Source organism: Rhipicephalus microplus, chromosome X (genome assembly GCF_043290135.1).
Source record: "Rhipicephalus microplus isolate Deutch F79 chromosome X, USDA_Rmic, whole genome shotgun sequence".
NCBI classification, from domain to species: domain Eukaryota; kingdom Metazoa; phylum Arthropoda; class Arachnida; order Ixodida; family Ixodidae; genus Rhipicephalus; species Rhipicephalus microplus.
The window spans coordinates 37,132,088-37,158,706 of NC_134710.1; the positions used below are offsets into that span (position 1 = coordinate 37,132,088).

Consider the following 26,619-nt stretch of genomic DNA (forward strand, 5'->3'; position numbering starts at 1 on the left):
CAAACATCAGTCATTGCAACGCCCCAATGAAATTCTCTCTCCCCCCTTGCTCCCGCCTTGGCAATGCGCTTGCCCATTGTTCAAGCATTTTCCATTTCTTCGAGCCTCCGTCCTACCCTGAACTTCTGCCTTGTTTAGTGTCGGGAGGACTCGAGAAGCTGTCCCTATGAAGAGTAGCATGACATTGCTGGAGCTACCAGGCTGCTGCTGAGGGAGTGTGCCAGATGCCACTTAATCTGCTGCTTTAATCTCAACATGCCCAGCTGCAACATTTAGCCGTCTGAAGGCATGTGCCGGCTGCAATGCGCCCTCGTCCTGCGTCCCCCGCCGTTTTTCTGCACTTTCTTATCTACCCTTGTTCTACAGATGCAGGATTCAGTCTTTGGGACGTTCCGCAAGTGACCGTCGCCAGCCCGCCGCTATCAGTGAATGGAATGCGAGAGCTTTCGAACACCAATTAACAGCCTTATTGCCTGGTTCCATGTGTTAAAATTTTCTCGCGCAGCGCATGACAGCGTTCGAAAGTGTCGCAAAGAATCAATCAGTCAATATCAATTACATATCAGTCAATCAATCTATCTATCTACAAATAAATACACTCTGAGAAAACAGTGGTGTTAACGTAAACATGCCACAGAGTAAGGTTACCGCCTATATCCCAGCCCCCCCCCCCCCCCCGTTCCGATGAATTATCGGCCACAGACAGGTCTTCTATGTTGTGCGTACTGGTGCAGAGAATCAGTTTCTTACGAACACTACTACCTCGTTCGACAAGTCGTTTGATGTGTCGCATTTTGCCAATGACGTCAAGCTTACAAATTTTTATTCGGTTGAAATTCATGTCGTCAATAATGTGGTGTCCGGCTGAGCGCCGCATTTGATCAAGCTGATAATGCGCACGCGCATGCTTTTTATCCGTTTCATGCACGTGCGCATAATCGCATAATTCATATGGCCACGCATGATTCATACGTAGTAATCGAGACTAGATATGATTCTTATTGTTCGAAAAATGTTTCACGGCTATCTTCTGAATTGCCCAACAGAATATTTCGTACCCTAGAATAACGTTCGAATGCTTCGAACGCGACTAGCTCCTGTAATACAAAAGCGAAAGGTAGCCTCAAATTGTGGAGTTCGAAGCGTTTAGCGTAGTGGATTTGAAGTCATTAAGTAGAATATTATTTAAAGAAATTAAAATAATTACCTTTAGAGTTACAGGAATGAGACCATGACGTTGGATGGGAGAAATGGAGCTCATTTCTAACGAAGAAACGATTGCCGCTTTGACATTTGCAAAGGGTCGCCGCTAGTAATGTAAGCAAAGTGATGAACTCTTGCGAATTTCACCGATTAAACCGAAACTCAAGCACTGATGAGCGTGATTGGCATGCTCTTACGAGACTTTCAGAATAATAATATGTTTTGGAGTTGTACGTACCAAAATATCGAGATGATTGTGATAGACGTTGCATTGGAGGGATCTGGAAATTCCGACCACCTGAGCCTCTTTAGCGTGCACCTACATCTAAGTACGCAGGCCTTCACTGCAGCCATCAAAAATACAGCCGCGATACGTCCACGTGGCCTTCGCATCGGCATTCTGCCACCCAAGACCCCCGTGCGGAACTTTCTATTACAGCGACCCTCACAATCATATCCTGGTTATGAGACGCAAAACCCCAACAATACTATAACTATTGGTGGGTAGACGTCCAAAAGGAGTGATAGTCGTTTCATTAACCATTAATCGACTTCCCTTCGTGTGTCTATGGGCTGCACTTCAACACACACACACACGTCACGTCACAGTACGTTAACGTATGCAGAACTAGAACCACTACAATCACTGTCGTCAACAGTGACGTCATTCCGATCGCCTTCTAGTTGCGCTCATCTGCGCATCAGTTTTAGTATATGCTGGCTTCTTTCTCTAACGTCACGGCTCCGCAAAAAGTCACGTGGTCTCTTGTGCGATTGCCTAAGACGACTGGAAGGCGAGAGCTACCTTCTCCGTCGATTGTATTGATACCGTCGCTTTCCGCACATCGGCCCGTTTTTGACCGAGCGACGATGTCTCCTGATGAATGTTACGTCACCTGACGTGACGTCATCATCATGTTGACGACACACTATTTGGCATACTGTAACTTCATGAAGACGTCACTGGAGGACGTCATGGTGGAATGATGATTTTTCCATCGCTCGTGTTGACGCCTCTGATGGTGACGTCGACGATCCCTCTGCTCGTTTGATGAGGTATGTAAGGCTTTCGTCTTAATTACCACAGAGGCTACCTTTTCGAAATCTCAAAGTGACAGGGCTCTTCGCAGAAAGGGCTTCTGATATGGTTCGGCCGCCTGTTTCCAATAATTCTTTTATTATACTTAATAAATTTGATAATAATAGTGTAATCATTTTAATGTCATTTATTAACTATTTTCAATAACACATTTTATTTCACTACTACAGTAATTGACGTTTCTAGTCATCTTTAGATGACAGCTTCCACTGAAATGTCAATTATGAAGGCAGCGAGCAAATATCACATTTCCTTCATTTTTTTGCGGAGGGGGGGGGAGTTTGGGGCACATTTTCTGGACCACCCTGTACATGACTGATAACGGACGGTGTGTGAGGGCGGCGGAATTCATATCAGATAATAGAAAACGCGCCGAGGGTATAGCGAAGAAGTGCGGTAGTTTGGGCTAGGAGAAGAAATTAAATACGCAAGCATAAAGTGAAATTAGGTGGCACGAAACATGGTAACTTGGTGATCAATGCGAGAAGCGTTCGCCTCACAGTGGACAGTAAAAATACTCATTATGATAACGATGATTCCCCAGATAAAGTGCCACTTGGTAATCTTGAACTTCGAACCCGTCGGTGTTATGACACGCCAGCTGCAAATAGTTAGGTCTAAAGCCCCTCCGTATCTTTAGTGGGGTTGACGCTGCAGCCATGACTGGGTTAACATTATTAGAGCTTCGTGAAATTCTTCCCCCACGCCAGTGACACCGAATTCTAGGTGTTTTCGTGCCCGCGCGTTCCCGTGAGAAAAATAAGAGGGTGAGAAGCACGAGAAGAAACCGCAAGTGAAGAAACTTTGACGTGCTGTCCAAATGTTACTTTAGGTACTGAGCGATCCACAGCCAATTATGTATCGCTAATAAAAGAAAAAGGTACAGTCATAGCAGATGGCAAAAATATATATTAAGTATGTCGTTCAGTGATTGTCCAAGTATTTAAAACCGTGGAGTCATCGAAATGATTGGAATACTGACTCAGCTGAAAAGACCTGAATTACATTGAAAAAGGATTTAGGGACTCTTACTTTGCGCCTTTAAAAGTTGAACGCAATATATAGCGATATCTGGTCCCGTTCCTATTGCGTACTTCAACCACTTAGTGTACACTTTTGATGGTATGATGTTGCTCGAGAATTTTTAATCGTGGATTACTACAATGTAATCGATAAAGTTGAGGTGAATTGAAGCTCTCGCATATGAACTCATTAATATTGGCCATTTTGAAGTTTCTCAGAATGCATGTCTACTGCTAGTACGCTTGCAAATTTCTCGCCTACCCTTGGTCATGCTATTGCGAATTAGCGAAGTGACTACTACGCATTCGTAAAACAATACGCGCAGACGCTCACCTATGCAGATGCAGACATTATTTATCGGCTGACAATTGTGCTCGAGCGCTTTATGATGGCTAGGCCAGCACCTCTTCTATTTGTTCAATGCTAGCTAGAGATGCACCCGATCCAGCCATTCACCCCCATCTCCTCTAGCCCTTTCCTGCTTTCGCCCACCACCTAACCTTCGCGTGCGCTTTGTGGTCATAGGTGAGAGAACCCATCATGTGGTGCCCCACAATGGCAATCATATGAAGTAATTTTCGGTTAAGTTGTGAACAGACCTGTGGGACGGCGTATTGCATCCCTCGTGTTTACCTTGTGGGGGGAGAGGGGAAGTGATTATAAACGAAAAGAAGAGAAAAGTGAGCCCCGTAACTGTCTCTCAGGGGGAGGACACATCAACAGCAGCTCACGAGGGATGAGGGTAGAGAAGGGATTAAAAAGATAGGATTAAAAGGTAGAGAGATAGACAGAGAGGTAGGAGAGAGCGAGGCGCAGAGAGAGGGAGCGACGGAAGTGAGAAGAAGACAGGAAAGATGGACACGGTTGCATGAGTCCGAGGACGGGGCACCACTGGCGAAAGCTCTTGTTGGCAGTCACGCTGGTTCTGTACAAGACACACTGTTTTCAGATAGCATGTCTCGTTCGTGGCGCTACGCGGGTAACCAGTGAGGACGCGCCACTGCGACGCTACTGCATGCGATGACTTAAGATGTGCCACAGATGCGCAGTGAGGTGACGGTGGCATTGTTTCGAGCCACAGTGAAGGAGCACGAAGAAGAAAAATCTGACAAAACGCATAACGTTGGAGAGGGGAAAGCACGCCCATCGTAGCTCCGTGGAAAATCTACCAGTGATGCAAGCAGCAGTTACCTTATGGAGCGTCGCCTCACAACTGCTGCCTCAACTAAAGCGGACACTTTGAGGAGCGAGCGTGTGTACGGCATTGAAAAAAAAAAAGGCGTTGGGTGGGTCTTCTCATGCAGCACCCACTCGTTTTGCAATTCACATGGTGCGGCACCTGGTGCCATTCTATGCTTCTGAATACAGCATGCATTAATGCAACCACCCGTATTAAATGACGCCTGCATAAGTTTTGTTCTTTTTTTTAAGCAACAGTTTTTGGCTCCACGCTAAGCAGCTGCATGCCACGCAGGAGACTATAGGCTAGATTTTACTGAGGATCACCAATTTTTGTAATTTGCATCCACCACGATTCCTTGCCCACAACCAACGACGCCGACACCGGAATCGCTGCGAAACGAGCTCTTTAAAAGAAATCAAGACTGGTGTCAACCGGGCTTTCACAAGTTTTCATGAACCATACACTACTTACCAACCATATGTACTAGTGATGTCGGTTCAGCTTGGTGAAAGATCTATGCGTTGTTATTTTTAAAATGGCAATAAAAATGGTTAGCAATAATAATAATAATAATAATAATAATAATAATAATAATAATATATTATATTAAAAAAGTTCATTTTATATTATGTTCAGCATTCTTCCATAAAGACATTTTTAAAACTATACTATATCCGACGAATATTTAATTAGTTCCCCTAAGTGAGTAGGTACCAGAAATTTTAGGGTTATCAGAATAATCATCGTCACGTTACCATGCAATGCCCCTCAGTGGGCAGGATCCACTCGGTGCAGAACAGAGCAGGCGTCATCGCGTTCTAACGCAAACGAAGTGGCACCTAATCTCCGGTCTTAGATATACATCGAGGTTTCACGCCAAGCATGTCCACGACGGAGTCGGAAACGGCTGACGCACCCTGCGACACGACGGAGGATGCCGTAAGTGAAGCAACCGCGTTAAACTTATCGTTATAGCTTGTATTGCAATTAGGCTTAAGAGCGTTCAATGAGCACATTGATGGCCCCTGTGACCGCAGGCGTGCATAGAATAATTTCAATTATATGTGAGGCCTTGAGTACAAAAACATCACTATGATTATGAAAAGCGCCGTATACTGGAAAGCTCCGGAACTTCCGAGCATCTGGTGTTCGTCACTGACATAGCACAAAACACAGGCCTCCTTCTACCATTTCGCCTCCATTGAAACGGCAGATAGAGGTCCGTGCTTCGTGCGATGTCAGTGTCTTCAAGAACGCCAGGTGGTCTGAAGTTCCCGCATCATCCAGTGTACGGCGCCTCTCATAATCGGGTTCACGAAGGGGTCACGGGAGTCGGCCCATGCACTATGTTTGCTTAGACGGGCATGTTCAGGCATTCTTTGAAGCACGAGGTTATGGTCTGGCAGGTTTATGATGATAATGACGGCCGAGAACCACTGATAGGCTGCCCTGCAAGAGCTCCTCACTTCCCATTTTCACCCCCGTAATGCCGGGCCCAAAGTTCGGGGAGGCGCTTCGTCACTTCATTTTCGTTTTAGCGTCCACCGTGAAGCTTGTATTCTTTTGAACTCGCGCAGCAGGGGGGTGGGGCTTCGGTCTGACTGCGCCCTTCATGTAGAACCCGGCGCGCACTAATACGCCTGACAGTGTTGTAGACCGGACAAGGTCACCGCGGCTGATAGCTGCTAATTTGCCGATACCTTCGACAACGCTGAGGTGTTTCGGAGATAAATTTTCGGGCAATGCTTTCTCTGCATCGTCACCTCCCCAACTTTTCTTTTTTTTTTTTTGGTCAATCGTACTTTCACAAGGCGTTAACGAATCGTTAGGTGTTAAATAGAACTCGATAAGCAAGTGTAAACTACAGAAATCGCCAAGAGGTGTGTGATTGACAACTCCCAGTGTTCGTTTCGGTTATAAAACAGTTGCACAATTTTCTAGTCGATTTTAATTTTCAAGGAACAAACAATTATATTCACTTACAAAACCATTACGGCACCAAGTAGATCAACGGTTGTCACTCATGTATGTTCAGTGGCACCTTGTGGAACTATGGGAGTGAGAAGATACCCTTTGCAAACACGGAAAAGGGGGGACAAGGTTTCATGAACATGCAGCCTGAAATAGGTGTCTGATTTCTTCCCGGCAAAGAATGGTACGAACTAAAGTGTCATGCTCAATCGATCTCACCAGGTTGTCAATTAGTTTGCTAGACTGTAGCCACACTCAAGCTATTTCTAGCTATAATTTCTCTTCGGGTGCCCAGAAAAATATGCTCGCTCGCACATGTCGTAGAAGAATGCAACAAAAGCTTTACAGTTTTCTCATGTAAAAAAGGAGAAACATACGTCAGCTCCACTGCAATGTAACTTTGTTATACGGTAAAACATATAAAAGGTTGAGGGGTCATTGTTGAGGCACATCGTGTTCCTCCAAAAAACGAGCTTTTTTTTTACGATGCGCTACACGTGTTCTCATTGGTCCTCGGACATCTGCTTGAAAACCACTGAATTAAAGCATTCTCAGTAAAGCCTGTCGAAAAACTAAGGCGTTAGCATTAGCTTGCGTTTTTGTGGCTAATAAATAACATGTGGCTTAGTAACAACAACAAAAAAAAGCACGCAATTTTGACATCTGCCCGCACTAGTGAGAACACCCTGTTTTAAAGAGTGCTGGAAGTATTAGCGAGCTCGCGTGCCAAGCTTCCGTCAAGGCCAAAATAAGCGAGCTCGTAAAATGTCTAGGCGAGAGCGCGGGTAAAATGTCTGCCGCTTAGTGCTTGACACTCCGCTTCTCGGCAAAAGCATCTCGAGAGAAAGTGTTTCTTAACACATGTTCTTTTTTTTTTTTCCTCGCCTTCTCCCCCTTCTCCCTTCTTCTATTTTACGACGCAGTCCAAGCGAGGAAAGAGCGACTCTACGAAGAGGCGCGCCCAGCGGGCCACATCCAACGTGTTCGCCATGTTCGAACAGAACCAGATCGCCGAGTTCAAAGAGGTGGGTGCAGAATTTCCCGCGCTCCAAATTTGGCGCCCTCTCCGGGGTTCGAGCTCCTCTCGACTGAGGAGGAGAGAGAGCTGCTCCGGGTGCCAAACTGCCTGCTCACCAGTCGGTCGAGGCCCAACCACGGGTTGCGGTTTTTGGGTCCCTCCGGTGTCGGGCTCGGCTTTCACTGCAAACTCTGCACGGCGGCAGTGGCGAAGTGGCGCACGTTTGCGTCAGCCAGCTCTGGCGCTCGTGTCGCCTCGAATGCCTGCTGTCATCTCGCTGCCCGAGATAACGGGACAAGCGAAGCGCGCGCTCTCCACCGCCCGCACACGGTGGTCGCTATAGCCACCCACATTGCGACACCCGTTTTCCCTTCTTGACACTCCTCTCCCCCCCCCCCCCGCCACATTTTTCTTTTATATCTGTTATTTCTTCTTCCGTGCGTTCGGTACGAATCGAGCACACTTTCTGTGAGCGCTCCGTCCCGTGCACGTGTTCGTGTTTTTTTTTTTTTTTTTTTTTTGCTGTTACTGAGTGTTGGCGTCGTTATGCGTTTCGAGGTGAGCACACGGGGTTGAAAGACTGCTGCGACAGAAGCACGGAAAATAAGGCGGGTTCAGACAAAAAAACAACATCAACGCAATAACTTTCGTGCCTCTTGTATGTTGATGTGAGTGTGCCCGCGTTTAAATTGTGAGCTCGTACCAACGCAGATATACCGTTGTAGGGACGGCCAGCTCCTTGAACGCAGAAACGGCAGTTCTTGATTGATTGAGATGTGGGGTTTAACGTCCCAAAACCACCATATGATTATGAGAGACGCCGTAGTGGAGGGCTCAGGAAATTTAGACCACCTTGGATTCTTTAACGTGCACCCAAATCTGAGCACACGGGCCTACAACATTTCCGCCTCCATGGGAAATGCAGCCGCCGCAGCCGGGATTCGAACCCGTGACATGCGGGTAAAAAACCGGCAGTTCTTGTTTCTGCGCCTTGTTCTGAATTAAGAGTACAGTCATGATTTTCAGACAATGACCAGATAGATCCACACACACACAAAAAACGACTAGCAAGCAGCCTTCGTACTAACTGCGCACCCGTTCATTGCAGCGCCTAGAAGGAATAAACTATACAACAACGGTGTTACGTTTTTTTTTTTAAGATACTCAAGGAACAAAAATTTAACGAGCCACTTACCAAGTCCACCACACGGAACGCTAGGCTGACCGCTCAGGTCGCGGGTTCGAATCCGGGCTGCGGCGGTTGCATTTCCGATAGAGGCGGAAATGCTGCAGGCCCGTGTGCTCAGATTTGGGTGCACGTTAAAGAACCCCAGGTGGTCGAAATTTCCGGAGCTCTCCACTACGGCGTCTCTCATACACATATGGTTGTTTTGGGACGTTAAACCCCACAAATCAATCAAGGCTGACCACTCATCATCACTCGAATATATCTAAGCTGCCCCGCTGCTACACTGAAGGGCTGCTACGCTTCGAAGGGGCGTGAAATTTAAGGGTGCACATGTACTTGGATTTAGATGTAGGTCAAAGAGTTCCTGGTATAGTCGAAATTTAATTTGAAGCCCCCAACTGCGCGGCGGGCCTCGTAATCATTAGTGGCTTTGGCACGTGAAACCTAACGATATCATTTTATTGTTCGCTTACGCTAAGCGTGTCCAAGCTCGTTAAATCATTGGCAGCTGCGGAAAGAGTGGCGCGTTGCACCTTTAGCATTCAAAGAAAACCAACCGTGGCCTTGCACGTACGGTCATCATTTAACGCGAATACTCCACCGCGTACCTGAAATAGTTTGATCGGCGCTAGCACCCCGGAGCACTGGTTCCTACAGTTAACCATGGATTCCGACGTACGTCGTAACACCTACGCAACTCAGAAGTGTGGCAGCTTGGGCTAGTTGGCGATAGTTATAGCGCGAGAACAAAACGACGACACAGAGTCAGGAAGGACTCGTGTCCTTCGTGTCCTCCTTGTCTCTGTGTCGTCGTTTTGTTCTCGCGCTATAACAATCGTCATACCTACGCAACAGTGGGATTCAAGCATACCGAGGTATTATCTCGGCCACAGCGTCCAGCGCTTTGCGGCTCGCATCAGTCAAATTAGCCCGGGTCAGGCGTCGGAGCGTATGTGTTAAGCTTGCTGACAACTGTACATTGATCACGGCCTAGTCTGATCCCTGCAGCGGCACCCCAGTGGTTGTGGTACTCGGCTGCCGACCCTAAAGAGGCGAAAGGCTATAGGGTCGTGTGCTGTGAATAATATCAGCACATGTTAAAAAAAAACTTCAGGTGGTCGTAATTATTCACCTTTCTCCATTGCGGCGTTTCTCATAGCATGAGTTAGTCTAGGTCATTAGACCTTGCAAGCCAACCACAGCAAGAAAAGTAAGCGTTCGCGCAGAATGACTCCACGCATGTGCATGTCGGGTGTCCTGCTTATCCGAGTGAAGCATCTTGCCGCCACCCACCGCGTAGGTATTGGTGATTGTCAGATCTTTCGGCGAGTTCGCGATCGTGATTAGATGGTAACGACCACGGCGAAAATTCTCCTTTGAAGACCGCCGGGCCGGATGTCACTAAGTAGCGAAGAGGTGATAGCGAGCAGGAACCGTGTGGAGATTCTGGAAAAGTTTCGACGAAACGTTCAGCCGCCCCGCCGACGCCACTCTGGGCTTTTTTGCACTGATAGCCTGCGCGCGGCCGTCGGCGAGGTTGTACGCTGGTTGAGGTGGAGGTTAGAATGAAAAAAAGGAAACACGGACCTAATCACGGTGCCGCGTCTCACACTCGTGTTACCTCTTCGGCTTAAAAGAAAAAAAAAGAAAGAAAAAACTTCTTTTTTTTTTCTCGAAGAGCGCCTCTCTCTCTCTCTTCCCAACTTCGCATGAGCTGCCACGAAGTGAAACAGCCATGCTTTGTCTATTTAATTAAATAAGGTAGTGTTTTATTGCCGCAAAGCTTCGTACGAGAAGTAAGTGGGCGTCCTGAAATAAATTAATTTTAAAACAAATAAAGCACTTTGTTTTCGATCTGTTTTCATACTTTAAGAGGTACGAAAAATTCTAGTATCTCAACGGAGTGGATGATGGTGAAGGTGGCGAAGCTCCGGAGGTTTTTCGGTGATACGGTGAATCCTCCCGAGGAGCCGCAAATGAGTCCGCCAGGCATAGGTCTACTCACTATACTCACTCTACTCCCTCACTCATATGACTACTCACTCATACTCACTCACCACAATTTTTTCAGCCTTCACCCTCACTCACGTTCGTACTCACGTCTACTCCCACTCATAGGCCCTCACTCACGTTCACACTCGCGCCTACTCGCACTCATGAGTACTCACTAACGTTCATACTCCCTCCTTGTCACACTCAGAGTACTCACTCACGTTCATACTCACTCCTTCTCACACTCAAAATACTCACTCACGTTCATACTCACTCCTTCTCACACTCAAAGTACTCACTCACGTTCATACTCGCTCCTTGTCACACTCAGAGTACTCACTCACGTTCATACTCACTTTTTCTCACACTCAAAGTACTCACTCACGTTCATACTCACGACTACTCACACTGATGAGTACTCACTCATGTTCATACTCACGCCTACTCACAGTCACTCATGTTCATACTCACGCCTATTCACATTCATTGTTCATAGCTCACGTTCATACTCACGACTACTCACACTCTTAGAGAAACACGGACTGCTGGGCGAGTTGGTAAGTCATTTTAACTGAGGTGCGCAAAAAATTGAAGTACAAAAGGAAGACACCTCGAGACAGCGCGCCGTGTCCAGGTGTCTCCTTTTTGTACTTCAATTTTTCGTGCACCTCAATTAAGACTCATAATTACTCACTCACCTTCATACTCACGCCTGCTCAAGATCATAGGCCCTCACTCACCTCCGCACTCACATAAGAATTCACCTTCATACTTACGCCAACCCATACTCAGGCGCTCTCACCCACGTACTTTTACATTCACGTACTCATCATCATCACAGCAGGACAGAGGCCTCTCCCCTGTTCCGCCAGTCAACTCAGTCATTTGCTTGCTGTTGCCACTTCATACCCTCAAATTCCCTAATCTCATCTGCCCACCAAACTTTGTCTCCCCTTTTCCCGCTTGCCTTCTCTTGGAATCTACAAAATAACCGGCAGAAAACGAAAGTAATGAACAACAACCTCGAAAGAAAACAGCGCTTCGAGATAGGTGGCAGTGCACTTGTAGTTGGAAAAGGTATATACTTCTACTTAGGACAGATAGTACCTGCGGAGCCGAGGCACGAGACTGAAGTATCTAGAAGAATGAGAGTGGGGTGGAGAAGATTCGGCAAGCATTCTCAGCTCATGGCTGGTAGATTGTCACTATTTCTTCAGGACGAAGGTATATAACAGCTGCATCTTGCCGGTATTTACCCACTGAGCAGAAACCTGGGTGCTTACAAAGAGGGTTCAGCTTAAATTGAGGACGACGCACAGAGCGATGGAAAGGAAAATAGTAGTTTAACCTTAAGAGTCAAGAAGAGAGCAGAGTGGATCAGGGAAGAAACCGGGGTTAAGGATATCATAGTTGAAATCAATAAGAAGAAATGGACATGGGCCGGGCATGTAGCGCGTTACAGGATAACAGCTGGTCATTGAGCATAACTGACCGGATTTCCAGAGAAAGCAAACGGGTTAGGGGGAGACAGTAAGTTCGGTGGGCAGATGAGATCATGAAGTTCGCGGGTACATAATGGCAGCAGCAAGCACAGGACCGAGTTGAGTGGCGGATCATGGGAGAGGCCTTTGTCCTGGAGTGGACGTTGTCAGGGCGGTGATGAATATTAAAATTGAGGTAGCGTTACGTGTACTCAGGTTACTCAATAAACAATCGAGCTGAACAATTGTCGCTGTCATTAAGGGTCGGTAGGTTCCACAAACAGGCAATGACTCAGCGCAATCACGACGCACCTGCACGTTCATTTGTGTGCCATGACGCGTAGGAGACGCTGAGACATCGTTTAGAATCTCGGTAACGTGTTACAAGCACTCAAAACGCGCTTTCGTAGGCTACGACGCACGCGCGCGAAATAGAGACGTTCTCCACAGCTTCAGTATAGTACACGGCCGCCGCTATGATTACCCGCCAGAACCCAAGACGTTGCCATGCCATCCGGCTCTGCCGCTTCGTTCGTTCCATTGCCCCTAGCCCCGTCTGACTTCACTAGCGGGCGCCGGGGGCTCGCCGCCACGTCGGCGCCACGGCCACCCCGGCCGCCCGGCCACTGGTATGCGTTCTGTGGCCCGGCGCGACCGTCGAGAAGGCGCCTCCCCTCTCTGCCTCACCTTCAGATGGAATGCGTTGCGTACGGCAGTTTTGCAATCGAGAAATTGTGCGCATCTTCGGAGATATTTTCCTTCCTCTGTGGGTCACGCTCACGCGGAGACTTCGTTGGCTCCGTGCCGGCACTGACCATTGCAGGGTGCCGTATTTATGGATCTGCGGACGCGGTTAACGTTCATTGGCAGTGTGCGTACGCAGGGTTATCGCGGACAGCCGAATGAAAGGTAATTAACGAGTTGTGTTATGTGTGTTTTTGTACTAGCTCGCGTTATGTGAATGATAAAATAAATTATCAAGGGTGATTGGGCGCTTATTGCACTGTGTCTGCACTGTTGAAGGCATAATAAGCCGCCGAAAAGTGAAGCGAGGGTTGAGATTGAAATGGCGATGCGAACAGGGTCCGATTACGCTATCACATACTATACTATCGACGGCGAAGCTCAACCGTCCTTCGAGCTTTCCTTTTTTTTTCATAATGGGGTACTGAGAAGGCGAAAATTGCACACAGCTTCGCACTTGAGAGGTCATGAGATCACTTAAGGTTTTCATTCAAGGCAACCTTCACTTGAGGGACAGCGCAGAGATAGAAACTGCAAAATCGCTGCGCACAATGTGCGTCACACACACAATGTGCTTTCTCTCGCGGGCCATTTCAGCGTTTTTTTTTTCTTGCGCAGTGCATTTGTTTTTTTCTGAAGCGGTTCGCGCGGCGATTTCCGTTAAAGGGCTTCTCAAGACCTTGTTGTTTTACATTTATTATCAGCGCGTTGCGTAGACTGAAGGCGCAAGAGGTAAGTGCAGCAAGAACGGTACCTATAGAGACAGGCAGCTCAAAGTTATTCAGCCTAGAAAATTCAAATTACAATAAAATGGACGGCTACTCTCAACTCGAGTTTTGCGCGGTCATCTCGCCCCCCCCCCCCCCCATCTGATGTAGGATGGCTCCCCCCGTTTTCAAACTAACTGAAGGCCTTTACGTACACGAAGCTTGCATGCCATAGTGCCCGTTATTTCCAACGTATTGAGGACGCCGTTGCGATGGTTACAAATATTTATCACACTCATAGTAGCTCACTCATGTTCCTACTCGTTGCTACTCACACTCACAGCAACTCACTCACCTTCGCAGTCATGTCTACTCACACTCATGAGTACTCGCCCACGTTCGTACTTACTCCTACTTACATTCATGAGCTCTCACTCACTCCTAATCACACTCATGAATACTCACTCACGTTCATACTAACGAATACTCACACTCATCAGAACTCAGTCATGTTCAAACTCCTACTCTCACTCATGAGTACTCACGCACGTTCATACTCACTCTCACTCATTCCTACTCACACTGATGAATACTCACTCACGTTCATACTCACGGACACTCACACTGATGAGTACTCACTCACGTTCAAATTCACATCTACTCACACTCATGAGTACTCACTCACGTTCAAACTCACTCATACTCACACTCAAAGTACTCACTCACGTTCATACTCACTCCTATTCACACTCAGAATACTCATTCAGGTTCATACTCACTCCTACTCGCGCTCAGAGTGCTCACTCACATTCATACTCACTTATACTCACACTCAGAGTTGTGACTCACGTTCATACTCACTCCTATTCACACTCAGAATACTCATTCACGTTCATACTCACTCCTACTGACACTCATGAGCACCCACTCACGTTCATACTCACTTCTACTCACACTGAAAGTACTCATTCACGTCCATACTCACTCTTACTTATACTCATGAGTACTCACTCACGTTCTACTCACTCCTACTTATACTCATTAGTGCTCACTTACACTCACCATGTTCAAATGAGTATGAATGAGTGTGAGTGAGTGTACTCATGAGTGAGTATGCCGAGCTATGCCACCAGGTACCGCGCGCGCTTCGCCGCTGCTTCCCGCTCTCGCTTTACGGCATCCGCTTCTAGTTGCACACGTTTCGCAGCGGTGTCCTTGGCGCGCACCGTCTCGAGATCCACCCGGCGCCAAACTCGCTTGGCGGCAGCCTCTCGAGTCACCGATCGCGATCCGACAAGTACGGCGTCGATTCGGGAGAATGAGAGAAACGGGCGCGCTGGCGCAGCTCCGCGCAGCAGCCAATTGGAGAGCAACGGCACCTCCAACGCCCTTTAGTGTCCATTCACCAACCGCCATGTTGCACACATCTCTATGGGACAGCGTCATCTATGAAACTAGACGAGAAGTGGTGATGATCGACGGCATATGAATTGATCCATAATGTATGGTGCGGGTGGGTTCTTTTCAGTTGTCACTCCCTGTCTACGCAATAGGCATACAATTGATGCTAGCTACCAGCTCAGGTGTGCAATCATCAGCTCGCACCACACCATCCCGGATAGAAATTCTTGGCTTCGGAGGCATTCGCTTTCCCGATAAAGACAAACAAAACAGCATTAGTAATCGAGACATGGTCTGCGACAACATTCGACAACTGCCAACTCCATCTTATAACAATTGAAACTCTGCCTTCTTCGAATGGCTATGCCATTACATCAACTGACCGCTCTACACAACCATGGTGCTCAGATTGTAACAGAGTTGGTCTCAGATGTATAGTCTATAATCGCAACCGCGGTATACCTTCTCCAGAAATATAAAGCTACGAAAATATTTCTATATGAAGTATCTGCTCACACTCACATGCTTAGCTACCCCCAACGACGCCGCCGAAATAATGATGAAGGATGTATACTTGTTATAATGCGACATGCTTCAGCTTTCCCGACTACATATTTTTTACTATTCATTTCAATTTAGAGATTGTTCTCATGTGTAACTCCCGGAGTTAAAGAAAGAGTGTCGCTGTGTGCAGCGAAAAGTGAGGTGCATTCGGAATGCCTCTGTTGTCACCGTTTCGCAGGCATTCCAGATGATCGACTCTAACAAGGATGGCTTTGTCTGCAAGAACGACCTGCGAGCCACGTGGGACTCACTCGGTGAGATAGCGTCGACAATCTGTTCTGTTCTGTTCTATTCTAACTGTTTTGCTGTGGAGAGGTTGAGGTCCATACTGCCTCGGCTACTCCATATCAATAACTTACCCAAAACGATATCCAAAAATTAACAAAAAATGGTACTTCCCCGTCTTGATCCTGTTTCTGGGATACCGACGACAATAGGCAGCGGTAAATAAAATGAGAAATGATGCAGTATAGGTATTGAAAAACATGACATTTTCTTCTAGTGTGTGGCCCGCTGTAGTCCTTTTGCGCAAAAGTCTATTTACTGTTTATTATATGAATATTTGCTATCACCGAGTGGCTGGTAAAATTTGTTATTCCCCCCAATGCGATTATTTTCTGCTCAAGGAGGAAGACGGCGTGCTCACTTGTCGACGTTTGCGACTTCGCTTCTCATTTATTAATAACTTCAAATGCCATCTTGATATTGCGAAACCGCAATTCCGCCACAATAAAATTGTCGGGCAACAAGATTCACGAATAAATTATCTATCTCTAAAATGTTACTATAAAGATTGGGGAACTGTTGCGACAGGCCATGAGTTCGTCAGGGTATATATACTGTGTAGCGATAATTTTAGCGAGACAACTTGCTGTATACGCCTCGCTAAAATTCGGTTGCCGCGAAGTTGGTTGAGTTATAATATCTAATGGTTCCAAAGTAATGCAATGGCTACGACATACCCTCTCATGGCGCAGAGCTTAGCCTTACTTTCCCCGAGGTTCTTCAGCGTCGAGTCATAACAAGCTCCGTGATCGCCTTCGCGTTCCGTTTCTGATTCGAAATGAAACCCACAGCATTATATAAAATAGCAACACGCCCAGCCACTACGCATGATGTTTGCTGCATAGTTAATTAGAGAATTATTTTGAATTAAGCTTCACCCTACCTCACGCGTAAGTCTATCTAACGTGTTTTCGGCAATGATATACAAATCTGTTATTGTTACCGCAGTCGTCCTCAGAAATTTTCCTAATCCTCGCTGAGAATGAGGCGCGTAAAGCTTTGTTTGATTTTTTTTGTCGTTTCTTTTACGCTCGTGATTGCGCAAGAGTGTCCTGGCGGTGACGTGTGCGCATGCGCTTCTTGCAGGCCGGATCATTCCTGAGAAGGACCTGGACGGCATGATCGCCGAGGCTACTGGCCCCATTAACTTCACCATGTTCCTCACGATCTTCGGGGAACGAGTCTCGGGTAAGAACGCTGCAGAGGATTGTCTCCGCTTCATGTGTATACTGAATAGATTTAGTTTTCGCGACAAATTACGGATGCATTTACCACACGTTTTTAACAAACGGCTAAAGCCTGTACCTGTATTACCTGGTGCAGTGACCCTGCTCATTCTTAAGGTCTAACATCTCTTTCCTTGTTACGTATGACGAATATAGTACGCTAAACTTTGGATTATACACAAGGCTACCAATACACTCATGTATGAGCCATAAATATTTTGATCACGTGGCCCTTACACGAAACCGGGCCATTTAGTTTGATTTTCTGACTGCACGCTGCATGCCATGATGCCCCTTATTACCACGATAACTGTTTTTACAACTTCTTGTTCTCTGTTGGCATATTTTATCTCCGAAATTTCCATGGCCAAGCTGAAAGAGTGGCTCTAGTAGGGGTGTGACTTTTTCGAGAGTGCATTTCTAAAAGCGATATGCATAATACTAGCACACTTATTTGTTCGTAAGTGAGATGTGATTTTTTGGCACAACAACTACGAAAATGGCACTGAGTTTAAAATGCACAACTTTTCGGCATTGTAAAAAGAGTGGTCTAGTGTCAAAGTCACATATTCAAGGTTCGACGCTATACATACAAGTGATTTATTCTTCAACACAGTTTTTAGACTGCGATGAGAGATGTGTATTGCAGGGAGGAAGAGGAGGGAACTTCAAACGAGTAGACTTTTGTTCTTCTTCGTCGAGCAGCAAAAATAAAAATCAACACACGGTAAAGATACCATTTAGCAGCGCAAAATAGCTGGTTTTACATTTATACCAGAGGCACAGTGGCTCGTGTACATATGTGTTTCAAGATTCTCTTCTAAAATGCGCAGTGGCTTTTATGAAATGTTGGGCTTAAAAGTTTTTTCAGCCCGCTTTACCAGTGGCGTTGTCAGGGGTGTCTAAACCCTCTGAAATTATCCGTTTTGCTTGTTGATATATACACGCACACATACAAACACACGCACAAATATACATAATGTATAGTTAATCCCCATCCCCCTACCCTCTGAAAAAAAAAATCTGGCTATGCCCCTGCACTTTACCTTCGTGCTTACGAGAGGCTCCACGTTCTAAAAAAAAAACAGCTCGTGTTTTTGTACGTTGGACTTCGCAGCATGCGTAATCGAGCACCTAAACTTACAGGGACTGATCCAGAAGACGTCATCAGAAACGCCTTCAAGACCTTCGACAAGACCGGAAGCGGAAAGATCAGCGAGAAGGAGTGAGTGCTATTACTTTAAACAATCATGAGACGTCTTTTTTTTTTTTTGCGAGTGCTTTTGGGGTTAAACGGAGACTGGCAGTTTGGGCAAATCGGTGTGACTTCAGCTTCGGTGCTCAAGCTGTAGCTGACGTTTTAGCCCTTTATTTTCATTTGTTACACCACAGCGCATTATTATTGCATACACCTTTTTTGCACTAATGTATCGCACTCAATGCTTCCCATGGGGCATGTACAGTACTTTAAAAATAAGTAAGTAAACAAATAAATGAATAAATAAATACTGCGCAGAAAGAGAGAGAGAGAGTTAAGCAATGGGACAGGTGCCTGTCGCTTAGCTTTCTTGAAAACAATATAAATTACGAGTCGAGATGCTTGAATGAACGTCATATTGGCCGATTACTTCGCTGTGGAAGCCTATTTCTGCAATGTTGAGAAAGGGCCTTATCGAATCTAAGTGAGCTCTCTCGGCATTTTTGCAGCTAGACAAGGCAAGCAAACGTACTCGGGCACAGCGCAATGCAGATCGAATAAAGAAAGAAGGGCGACAATGATTATCAGCTTGTTTTTTTTTTTGTTGGTTTATGGCGCCTCTTATAACCCGAAGTTGGCCAGAACGATTATTGGCTTTGAGACCCGACAATCTGCTTTCACTCCACGTGCAACCACATTGACGTGTTAGGATGACTTCGCAAGACACATTTGTGTGAAAAGCGGGAAGAGAATAAGTAATAACAGTGTATTTAATAAAAGAAAAGGAAGGGGACATTATAAGTGGAAAGTCTTGCGACTTTTCGTACGCAATGCGTCTTGACTTCCAGTACACCAATGGGTGGCATTGTGATACTAAAATATAAAGTATTAGGCATAAAAAAGTGAAGAATACAAGGCCCACTGGCTCGCTTCCGGTGTTGAATAAATGCGAAACAAACCGCGCTGTAGCTCCTCCGTCTTCTTATCAGTATTTGGTCTCCAACAACTCATGCTGTTTATGGCTTTTTTTCAGGTTGAAGAGAGCACTTATGACTTGGGGCGAAAAGTTCCAGGAGTCAGAGGTGAGTTGGCGTATGCTGCGTATACATCTACTCGTGTAAACTAAAAGGCTACAGTATCATTGTTGTGGTTCGACGCCGCAAAACAGCGATACAAGGGACGCCGCAGTGCACATGCGGGCTCTTTATTGTACACATAAATCTTAGAAGCACACGGGTCTCAAGCATTTTCACTTCCGACGAAAATGCGGCTTGCGCGGCCGGGATTAGATACCGTTAAAGAAGTACTGACTGTTTTTCTGTAATAACTCTTTTTCAGCTTGTAACTGATGAGCACGTGTGTCAGAGACGTGATTAGCCTCATCTGGTGCCCGCCGACACCGACGCTGACATTACCTTTGGCACGAAACATATAAGAAGAAAAGAAAGAAGCAAACTGTGTATTTAGTTCTCTTTATATACACTGTGGAACAGTGTCCTAGGATGCAGAAAGGCAAGAATTGAGATATTAAAAAGACGCGCAGTCACGTCGGGTCACGCTGACCACTTTCTACCACATCAAAAGATTGCATGTTGATCATGGCAACACCAGCGTAATCACATTGGCGCGCGTTTTGCGGTGAAGAAAAAAATTGCATAAATTCTGATGCCAGTCACTTCTATCAATCTTGTATTGTTTTAAATGTCCCTATATCGATAAAGTTTCCAGAGGTGTGGCGCGGCACTGTGGAAGTGATGGACAAAAAAAAAAAAAAAACGACTACGGTATAATGGAGACAGAGGGTGAATATTTTGTCTCGTGACTGCAGATAAAAATATTAGATCATATCTCAAAACGCTGAATCAATAAAATTTAATCGAATACATTATAGTCATGGTCACAGTACAAGATCGTCACGAACGCATAAAAGATATATGTAAATATTTGCTGTTAAACTGACGATTGTGAGGTTCAGCGTTGAGTTAAACGAAGGAAAACTAGTCTATTTTTCAACCAACTATTATCGTCATGCGAAATAATCATAACCATAATCATGATGACGTATGTAATCAGTGTGGCTCTTCCTTTCTTTAGTGTGATCGGAGACTTCTGGGCGTCGTTACGTCGCCACATCTCCGCCTTGAGCAGCCTTTATGTCCTCGAAATTCATCACAATACATCAGCTATCTACGCAATCACTCATAGCCCTCTGTGCGGTTTTGGGACGTTAAAATTTGACCTAACCGGAACTTTCAAATATTGGGTATTGCTAGAATAGTGTAGACATGTTTACGCGATATATGATTTCGTTATATAGTCGCAAACTCGTACAGCATGCATGCCAGTCTTGATGCGTCAATGGAACACGTAATGGAGGACGTTGGCATATATGAAGGCAAATTATTATTTCGATATTCGGCTCTGCGTATGCAAGAGAATCACATTGTTCACGGAGGCAAACATGTTTCATTCCGACATCAGAGCCATGAGTTTGAACCTGAATCTATATCTTGGCTTGTCTCCCCCATTTTCATTCGTGAAAACGCTCCGACTCGGCTGGGAAAATTCGTGCGAGGGCTCTCACGCATTCAGATCTTGGACGACATCGTTCACGTTGCTTCCCTACTCACTTGTTCCGTGCAGGTGGACGAAGTGCTGAAGGAGGCGCCCATCGACCGGGACGGCAACATCGACATCAACTCCTACGTGAAGATCATCTGCGGCGGCACGGACGACGAAGAGTAAGGCGTCGTGGTCCGAGAGCCGTCCCCGCCACCGACACCACTTCTTGAATGCTCAGTCCCGGGGCTCCGGCTGAGGCCGCGTCTCAGCGATAGCCGAGGTGGCCTCACGCTGGCGGCGATTCACGCTTCCTCTGCAATACACGTGGCCGCACATGATGCGGGCCGCTTACCAACCATTCTGTTTCCGTGTCTCTCATTCGCGTCACTAGAAAAACATGCAGCGGCAGCCGTATTTACGGGGGCCCACTGGCCAACTTGCTGGCCTAGAAGTCGTGTAAGCAGTTGGAGTAGATTTGGGAAAGCCATCCGAGTCGGGAATCGCCAGTATTTCGATGAGTCTGCATACAGACACACAAATTTTGCCGGCGCGATCACAAGACGCCGACAAGGCGACGATCACGAGTGCCACTTCTAATGGTTCTTCAAGAAAATAAAAACAAAAAAGCAGAAAAAACAGTACCATAGCAAAGCCAGAGAATACTAAGAACTATGTGGAAATAAGATGTTTTTTTACGCTTGGTCGCAACATTGACGTCATGTATTATTGATAACGGCCAGTGGTAAGTGCAAGAAGCGAGCACAAAGTCGAGCACTGTGGCCACTATACTGACCGTAACATTACGCTGCTGTTGATCTGAAGCCTGTTGGACTCGAGAGGTTTCGTTCATGAATTTTAGGGAAATCTCCCAGCGGCCCGACTCAGGGTACTAACGATTTAAGCGCAGTTTCTGGATTTTTATTTTCTCTTACTAGCTCTTTTGAAGCTTTATATAGATTTCGAGGATACATACATACATACATACATACATACATACATACATACATACATACATACATACATACATACATACATACATACATACATACATACATACACACATACATACATACATACATACATACATACATACATACATACATACATACATACATACATACATACATACATACATACATACATACATACATACATACATACATACATACATACATACATACATACATACATACATACATACACGCATGCACTTTAGCCGAGTGTCCTTGCAAAATACATGAAACTGTACTTTTGCGAAATGAGGTCCAAACTAGGACGAACTTATCGAGGTACACTCAACTGCTCACTACCGGTACTCTAAAAAGAAATGAGGCAACAATTAGCCCAACAGATGGGTATGTGCCACACACAGATATTTGTGAACTGGATCAGGAAACCATCATCGTCATAAAAGGGTATGTGCCACGAAAATTGGGCAAATCCCATTATATACAACTTCGACGAAAAAGGAAGATCGCAACAGTTAGCCCAACAAATGGCTGAGAAGCGGAGGCGACGAGCCGAAGACACGGAATTGTTGACGGCGGGACGGTAAAAGCACCTCCTTATACGCAATTAACGCCTCTGATCAATAAATATTGAAATGGTATATGGACGATACTGCTTTGGAATTCCTGCGAGTGGACGTCAGTATATAAAGGTGAATTCCGGTAAGGCTGATATATGCATTGCCAAGCATACGCATAAAACAAGTTGACCGCAGCGAATCATTCGACTATAAATTAGTTTGCTGTCACCTTTCCATAGTAATGATCTTCTTTTCATTTAAATTGCTTGTCGACCCTTGTTTTTTTAGATTACCTGCGCTAATATGCGGGACAATCAAAAACAAAGCCAAAAGTTAATCATTTATTTCCGTGGTTTCAAGTGCCTAAACCATGGTATGACTATGAAGCAGGCTGTAACAGAAGGTTCAGAAAATTTCGACCATCTTGAGTTTTTTTTTTTTTTTAAGAGCATACGGGCCTCTGTTATTACGCCTCCATCGATATGCAGCTGCCGCGGCCGGGAAGGAAACCGCTTCTCTGGCCGGTAGCTGTACTATCGCGGTGAACGGAAACGAGCGTAAGGGTACAAGTCAGTTATAACGAGGCTTTCTAGGCTTAAAAGAGCCCTGCAACTCTTTTTGAGCATGGTCAGAACACGCAGCCAATCAGTAGTCGAGGCTCCAGAGAACACGTCATCCGAATAAATTAGCGAAGCACACGGCCTAGAATTTAAAATAAATTTCCAAAGTCAGCTAAAAATAGCTTTCTAATCTCTATACCAATGCAGATATATACTGAAACATATCTTAGTAACAGGCGCAAGTATCACGTTATTGTTTGATTTGAGAACAGTGCACTTGGGAGTGACTGGGGATGAAAATTGGAGACCGGGACTTGCTCCTACGTGCACGCGTGTTCGCACTGAAACTGAAACGCCATGCGTTCGAAAAAAAAAAAAAAGAACGGTATAGGTCACGAACCACTCGTGACGTGTTTTCTTTCCCTTAGCTAACCAACACTTACCTTTCTCTTATCTATTCTATTTCTGGGACGAGATAAGAGATAAAGCATTTGCAGCGTGTGACAAATCTTTGTCGGATTCTAAATACTTTTTTTTTTCGTGGCAGCCAGTTCGTGAAAGATTAAGCTGCTTTACAGAATCTGTTGCATGGCTATTTGGAAAAGTGGTGCAGGGCCTCTATAAGGGGACAGATGTCATAGGGCATTGGGAGATATGTGAATGGTTTAATATGTTTATGCAAAAATCTCGAAATTTAAAAGGATGAAATATATATGAATTGTTATGAATACTGTGATAGTTGAGATAGAAAAAAAGCATGTGTAAATAAGCAGTTCACGTATGCATCGTGGTACACAACAAGATCAATGATTGATCGATATGTGGGTTTTAACGACCCAAAACACGACATGATTGTGAGATATGCCATAGTGGAGGGCTCCAGAAATTTCGACCACCTGGGGTTCTTTAACGTGCACCCATGTCTGAGCACACGGGCCGTGATACGCGTCAGCTTTTCTGTGTATTGTACAGTAATGCATGTGTTTAAATTCGATCTGCACGGGAAGAATGCTTTCGCGCGAATTCCGTAGGTGGAACTGGGTCATTTCGCTCGTGACAGTACAGTTAATTGAAGAAAAGTTTTCATGTCAAGTCAAATAATTTCCAACCGTCATAACTAATCGAGGTTGAAAATCGCAATGCTATCCACACCATCATTTGCGGCTGAAAGGGACACTAAAAAGCGACACAATTTTCAGCGCACCAGCATAGAGAACAATTTCACAATCCCGAAAGCACCCCTCATACTGCGACACGACACAGCAAGAAAACGCACGAGAACGAAATGCAAGTGGAGACGCCATCTTGAGATTTGCGCTCCAAACACTATGACGTCATAAATTTTTGATAGCCTACTGGGTCCTACATGGCTAATTTAAATTGATAAAAATAAAGTACATTGACATCTGTGGGTGCCATAGACCTAGCATACAAAGTTTCAGAAAATATCATCGAGCCGATACCGCTAATATACGAGAAATAGATTTTTAAATTAGTGAAGGCGAGCGCGCAGATTTGATGCGAAATTTGAAAGTGAAACTTCATTTTCTTTACAAATAATTAACTTACGATAGTTAAACTTAGTGCATTGAAGTTCCTGGAGTGCCATTTATGAATGTAATTCAAGTGATTGTTGCTCTTAGTGCCCCTTTATGTGCTCTCGTTTCATTCGCAACTATCGCTCTTGAAGACCGTACACAGAAAACACAGCATTGGAGGAGTGAACTCATTTTGCATAGCATTTTATGGCACCACTGTGCTATGACTAGCACAGGCGATACCGTACATTGCGCACCACATCGCAGTCTTGCTATATGGCTATATATGCCACATGCCTCGAACGAAAGTCTTCGTGTGGCCTCGAAAGGCAATGGCTCACTAGTTCAGATGGGCTTTTGGATTACGATGCTGGGATAAGTGCACGCTGGCACGCCTTTTGCTGGCCAAGCACCTTCCCTACCCTTCGACGCCCTCGAGAGAGGGCGTAGTTGGAACAGGATCCAGCTGAGTGGAGCTGGAACCGAACTCTTGAAGGCTCTCGAATGTCTGGCTGATGTCTTCGAGCGACTTCCCTTTGGTCTCTGGAATGCACGTGTAGATAAAGATGACTTGCAAAATTGTGACTAAGGCGAACATCCAGAAGAGACCGGAGAAGTTTAAAAGGTGGATAAGGTCCTGAAACTCTTTGGTAATAAGGAACTCGCAAAAGAAGCAGAAGGCGGTGCTGACGCCGGTGGAGAAACCACGCGCTCTGGGTGACAGGATCTCGCCCATAACGACCCAGGGCACCGGACCGATGCCGAGGCAGAAGGCGGCTATATATGTCGTGAGCGACGCGAGCGGCACATAACGGTAGCGATGGCGGAATTCGCCATTGTCCATGTCCTTGTAGTAGAAGAAGCAGCCCAACACTGTCAAGCTGGCTGCCACAAATAGGCAGGAGACCAGCATGAGGCAGCGGCGACCCGCGCGGTCGATGAGTAGCGACGCTGCAAGTGAGGCGATTACTTGCACCACTCCTAGCATAATCGTGCAGTCTGTGGCTGAGATATCCGAGCCGGATGACTCGAAGATCTTGACCGCGTAGAAGGTGATGACGTTAATGCCGCAGAACTGCTGAAAAAACATGAGCAGGAGTGTGTAAGCGAGTGGCAGTGAGAAGCTGCGCTGCAACAAGTCTCCAATGGCAGTCGGCTGACGCAGTATGCTCGCCTCGATGACCAGGCACTCGGCCTCCGCGCAAACTTTCGGCCCGTACAGGAAGCGCAGAGCGTCTAGCGCTTTGTCGCGTTGGCCGTGAGCCAGCAGCCAGCGGGGAGACTCGACGGCGAACTCCATGGCGACAGCCATCAGCACAGGGCACACGGTGCACAGCAGAGCGAGCGACAGCCAGTCGAGCCACTTGCCGCTCACGAAGACGGCCAGCACGCCCAGCGTCATGGCCAGCTGCACGCCGGAGCCCAGCAGGCCTCGAACGTGGGCTGGACTGATGTCGGCCACAAACACGGGAACCGCCAGCGAGACGAGGCCGCAGCAGAAGCCGGTGAGCACGCGGCCGACGAACATCCACGGAAGGCTGGCGTTGGACAGCGCGATGCACAGGCAGCCGCCCACGAAGCCTAGCGATGATAGCTGGATGGGCCGCACGCATCCGAAGCGTTCGATGAGGAAGCCGCTCACCAGGCTGCCCCCGAGGGCGCCAACGGCGAGCACCGAGCCAAACCAAGTCTCCTGGGAGCGCGTCATGCGGACGCCTTGGGCGGCCATGCTGGCCAGGGCCGGAGCCGAGTAGCCCATGACGCTGCCCGTGGCCACGGAAGCAAGCGACGCTGAGCCAGCCACATAGTAGAAAGCGGGCAGCTTGAAGGTACGCTGCATCGGACTAGACCTGCAACGCCGTTTATTCTTGTTTGTTCGCCCAAACACTGTGGCTCACACCCACTGCATAGGGACTTGGCCAACACTGGGTGGTTTTATAGCTTTGTATAGGTATTAAAAGAACACTAAAGAGCGAAACAATGTTTTGCGTATTACTAAAGTACAATTTTCCGATCCCGAAAACACCTCTCTTACCGCGACATGGCGCTTGCGAGAAAACACGCGAAAAGAAAATGTGGGTGAAGGCGTCAGATTCCCGCTCTAAACAGCATGACGTCACATATTATGAAGGAGTCTACTGGGTCCT

At 46.4% G+C, this 26,619-nt stretch overlaps 3 protein-coding genes across 3 annotated transcripts in view; 2 read left to right on the forward strand and 1 right to left on the reverse strand.

The window, feature by feature from the left end:
• Nucleotides 1-26,619, forward strand: part of LOC142775005 (uncharacterized) — a 142,044-nt gene that overhangs the window by 23,723 nt on the left and 91,702 nt on the right. The window lies entirely within an intron of this gene.
• LOC119175817 (myosin regulatory light polypeptide 9) lies at nucleotides 5,391-21,029 on the forward strand. Its single transcript, XM_075876313.1, has 7 exons — nucleotides 5,391-5,447; nucleotides 7,403-7,504; nucleotides 15,754-15,829; nucleotides 16,947-17,048; nucleotides 18,233-18,311; nucleotides 19,318-19,366; nucleotides 20,928-21,029. The coding sequence occupies exons 1-7, from the start codon at nucleotides 5,391-5,393 to the stop codon at nucleotides 21,027-21,029; spliced, it is 567 nt and encodes a 188-aa protein (XP_075732428.1).
• On the reverse strand, nucleotides 24,815-26,312 carry LOC119176612 (facilitated trehalose transporter Tret1-2 homolog). The gene has a single exon (XM_037427971.2). It carries the CDS (start codon nucleotides 26,310-26,312, stop codon nucleotides 24,891-24,893), a length of 1,422 nt encoding a protein of 473 aa, XP_037283868.2. The 3' UTR covers nucleotides 24,815-24,890.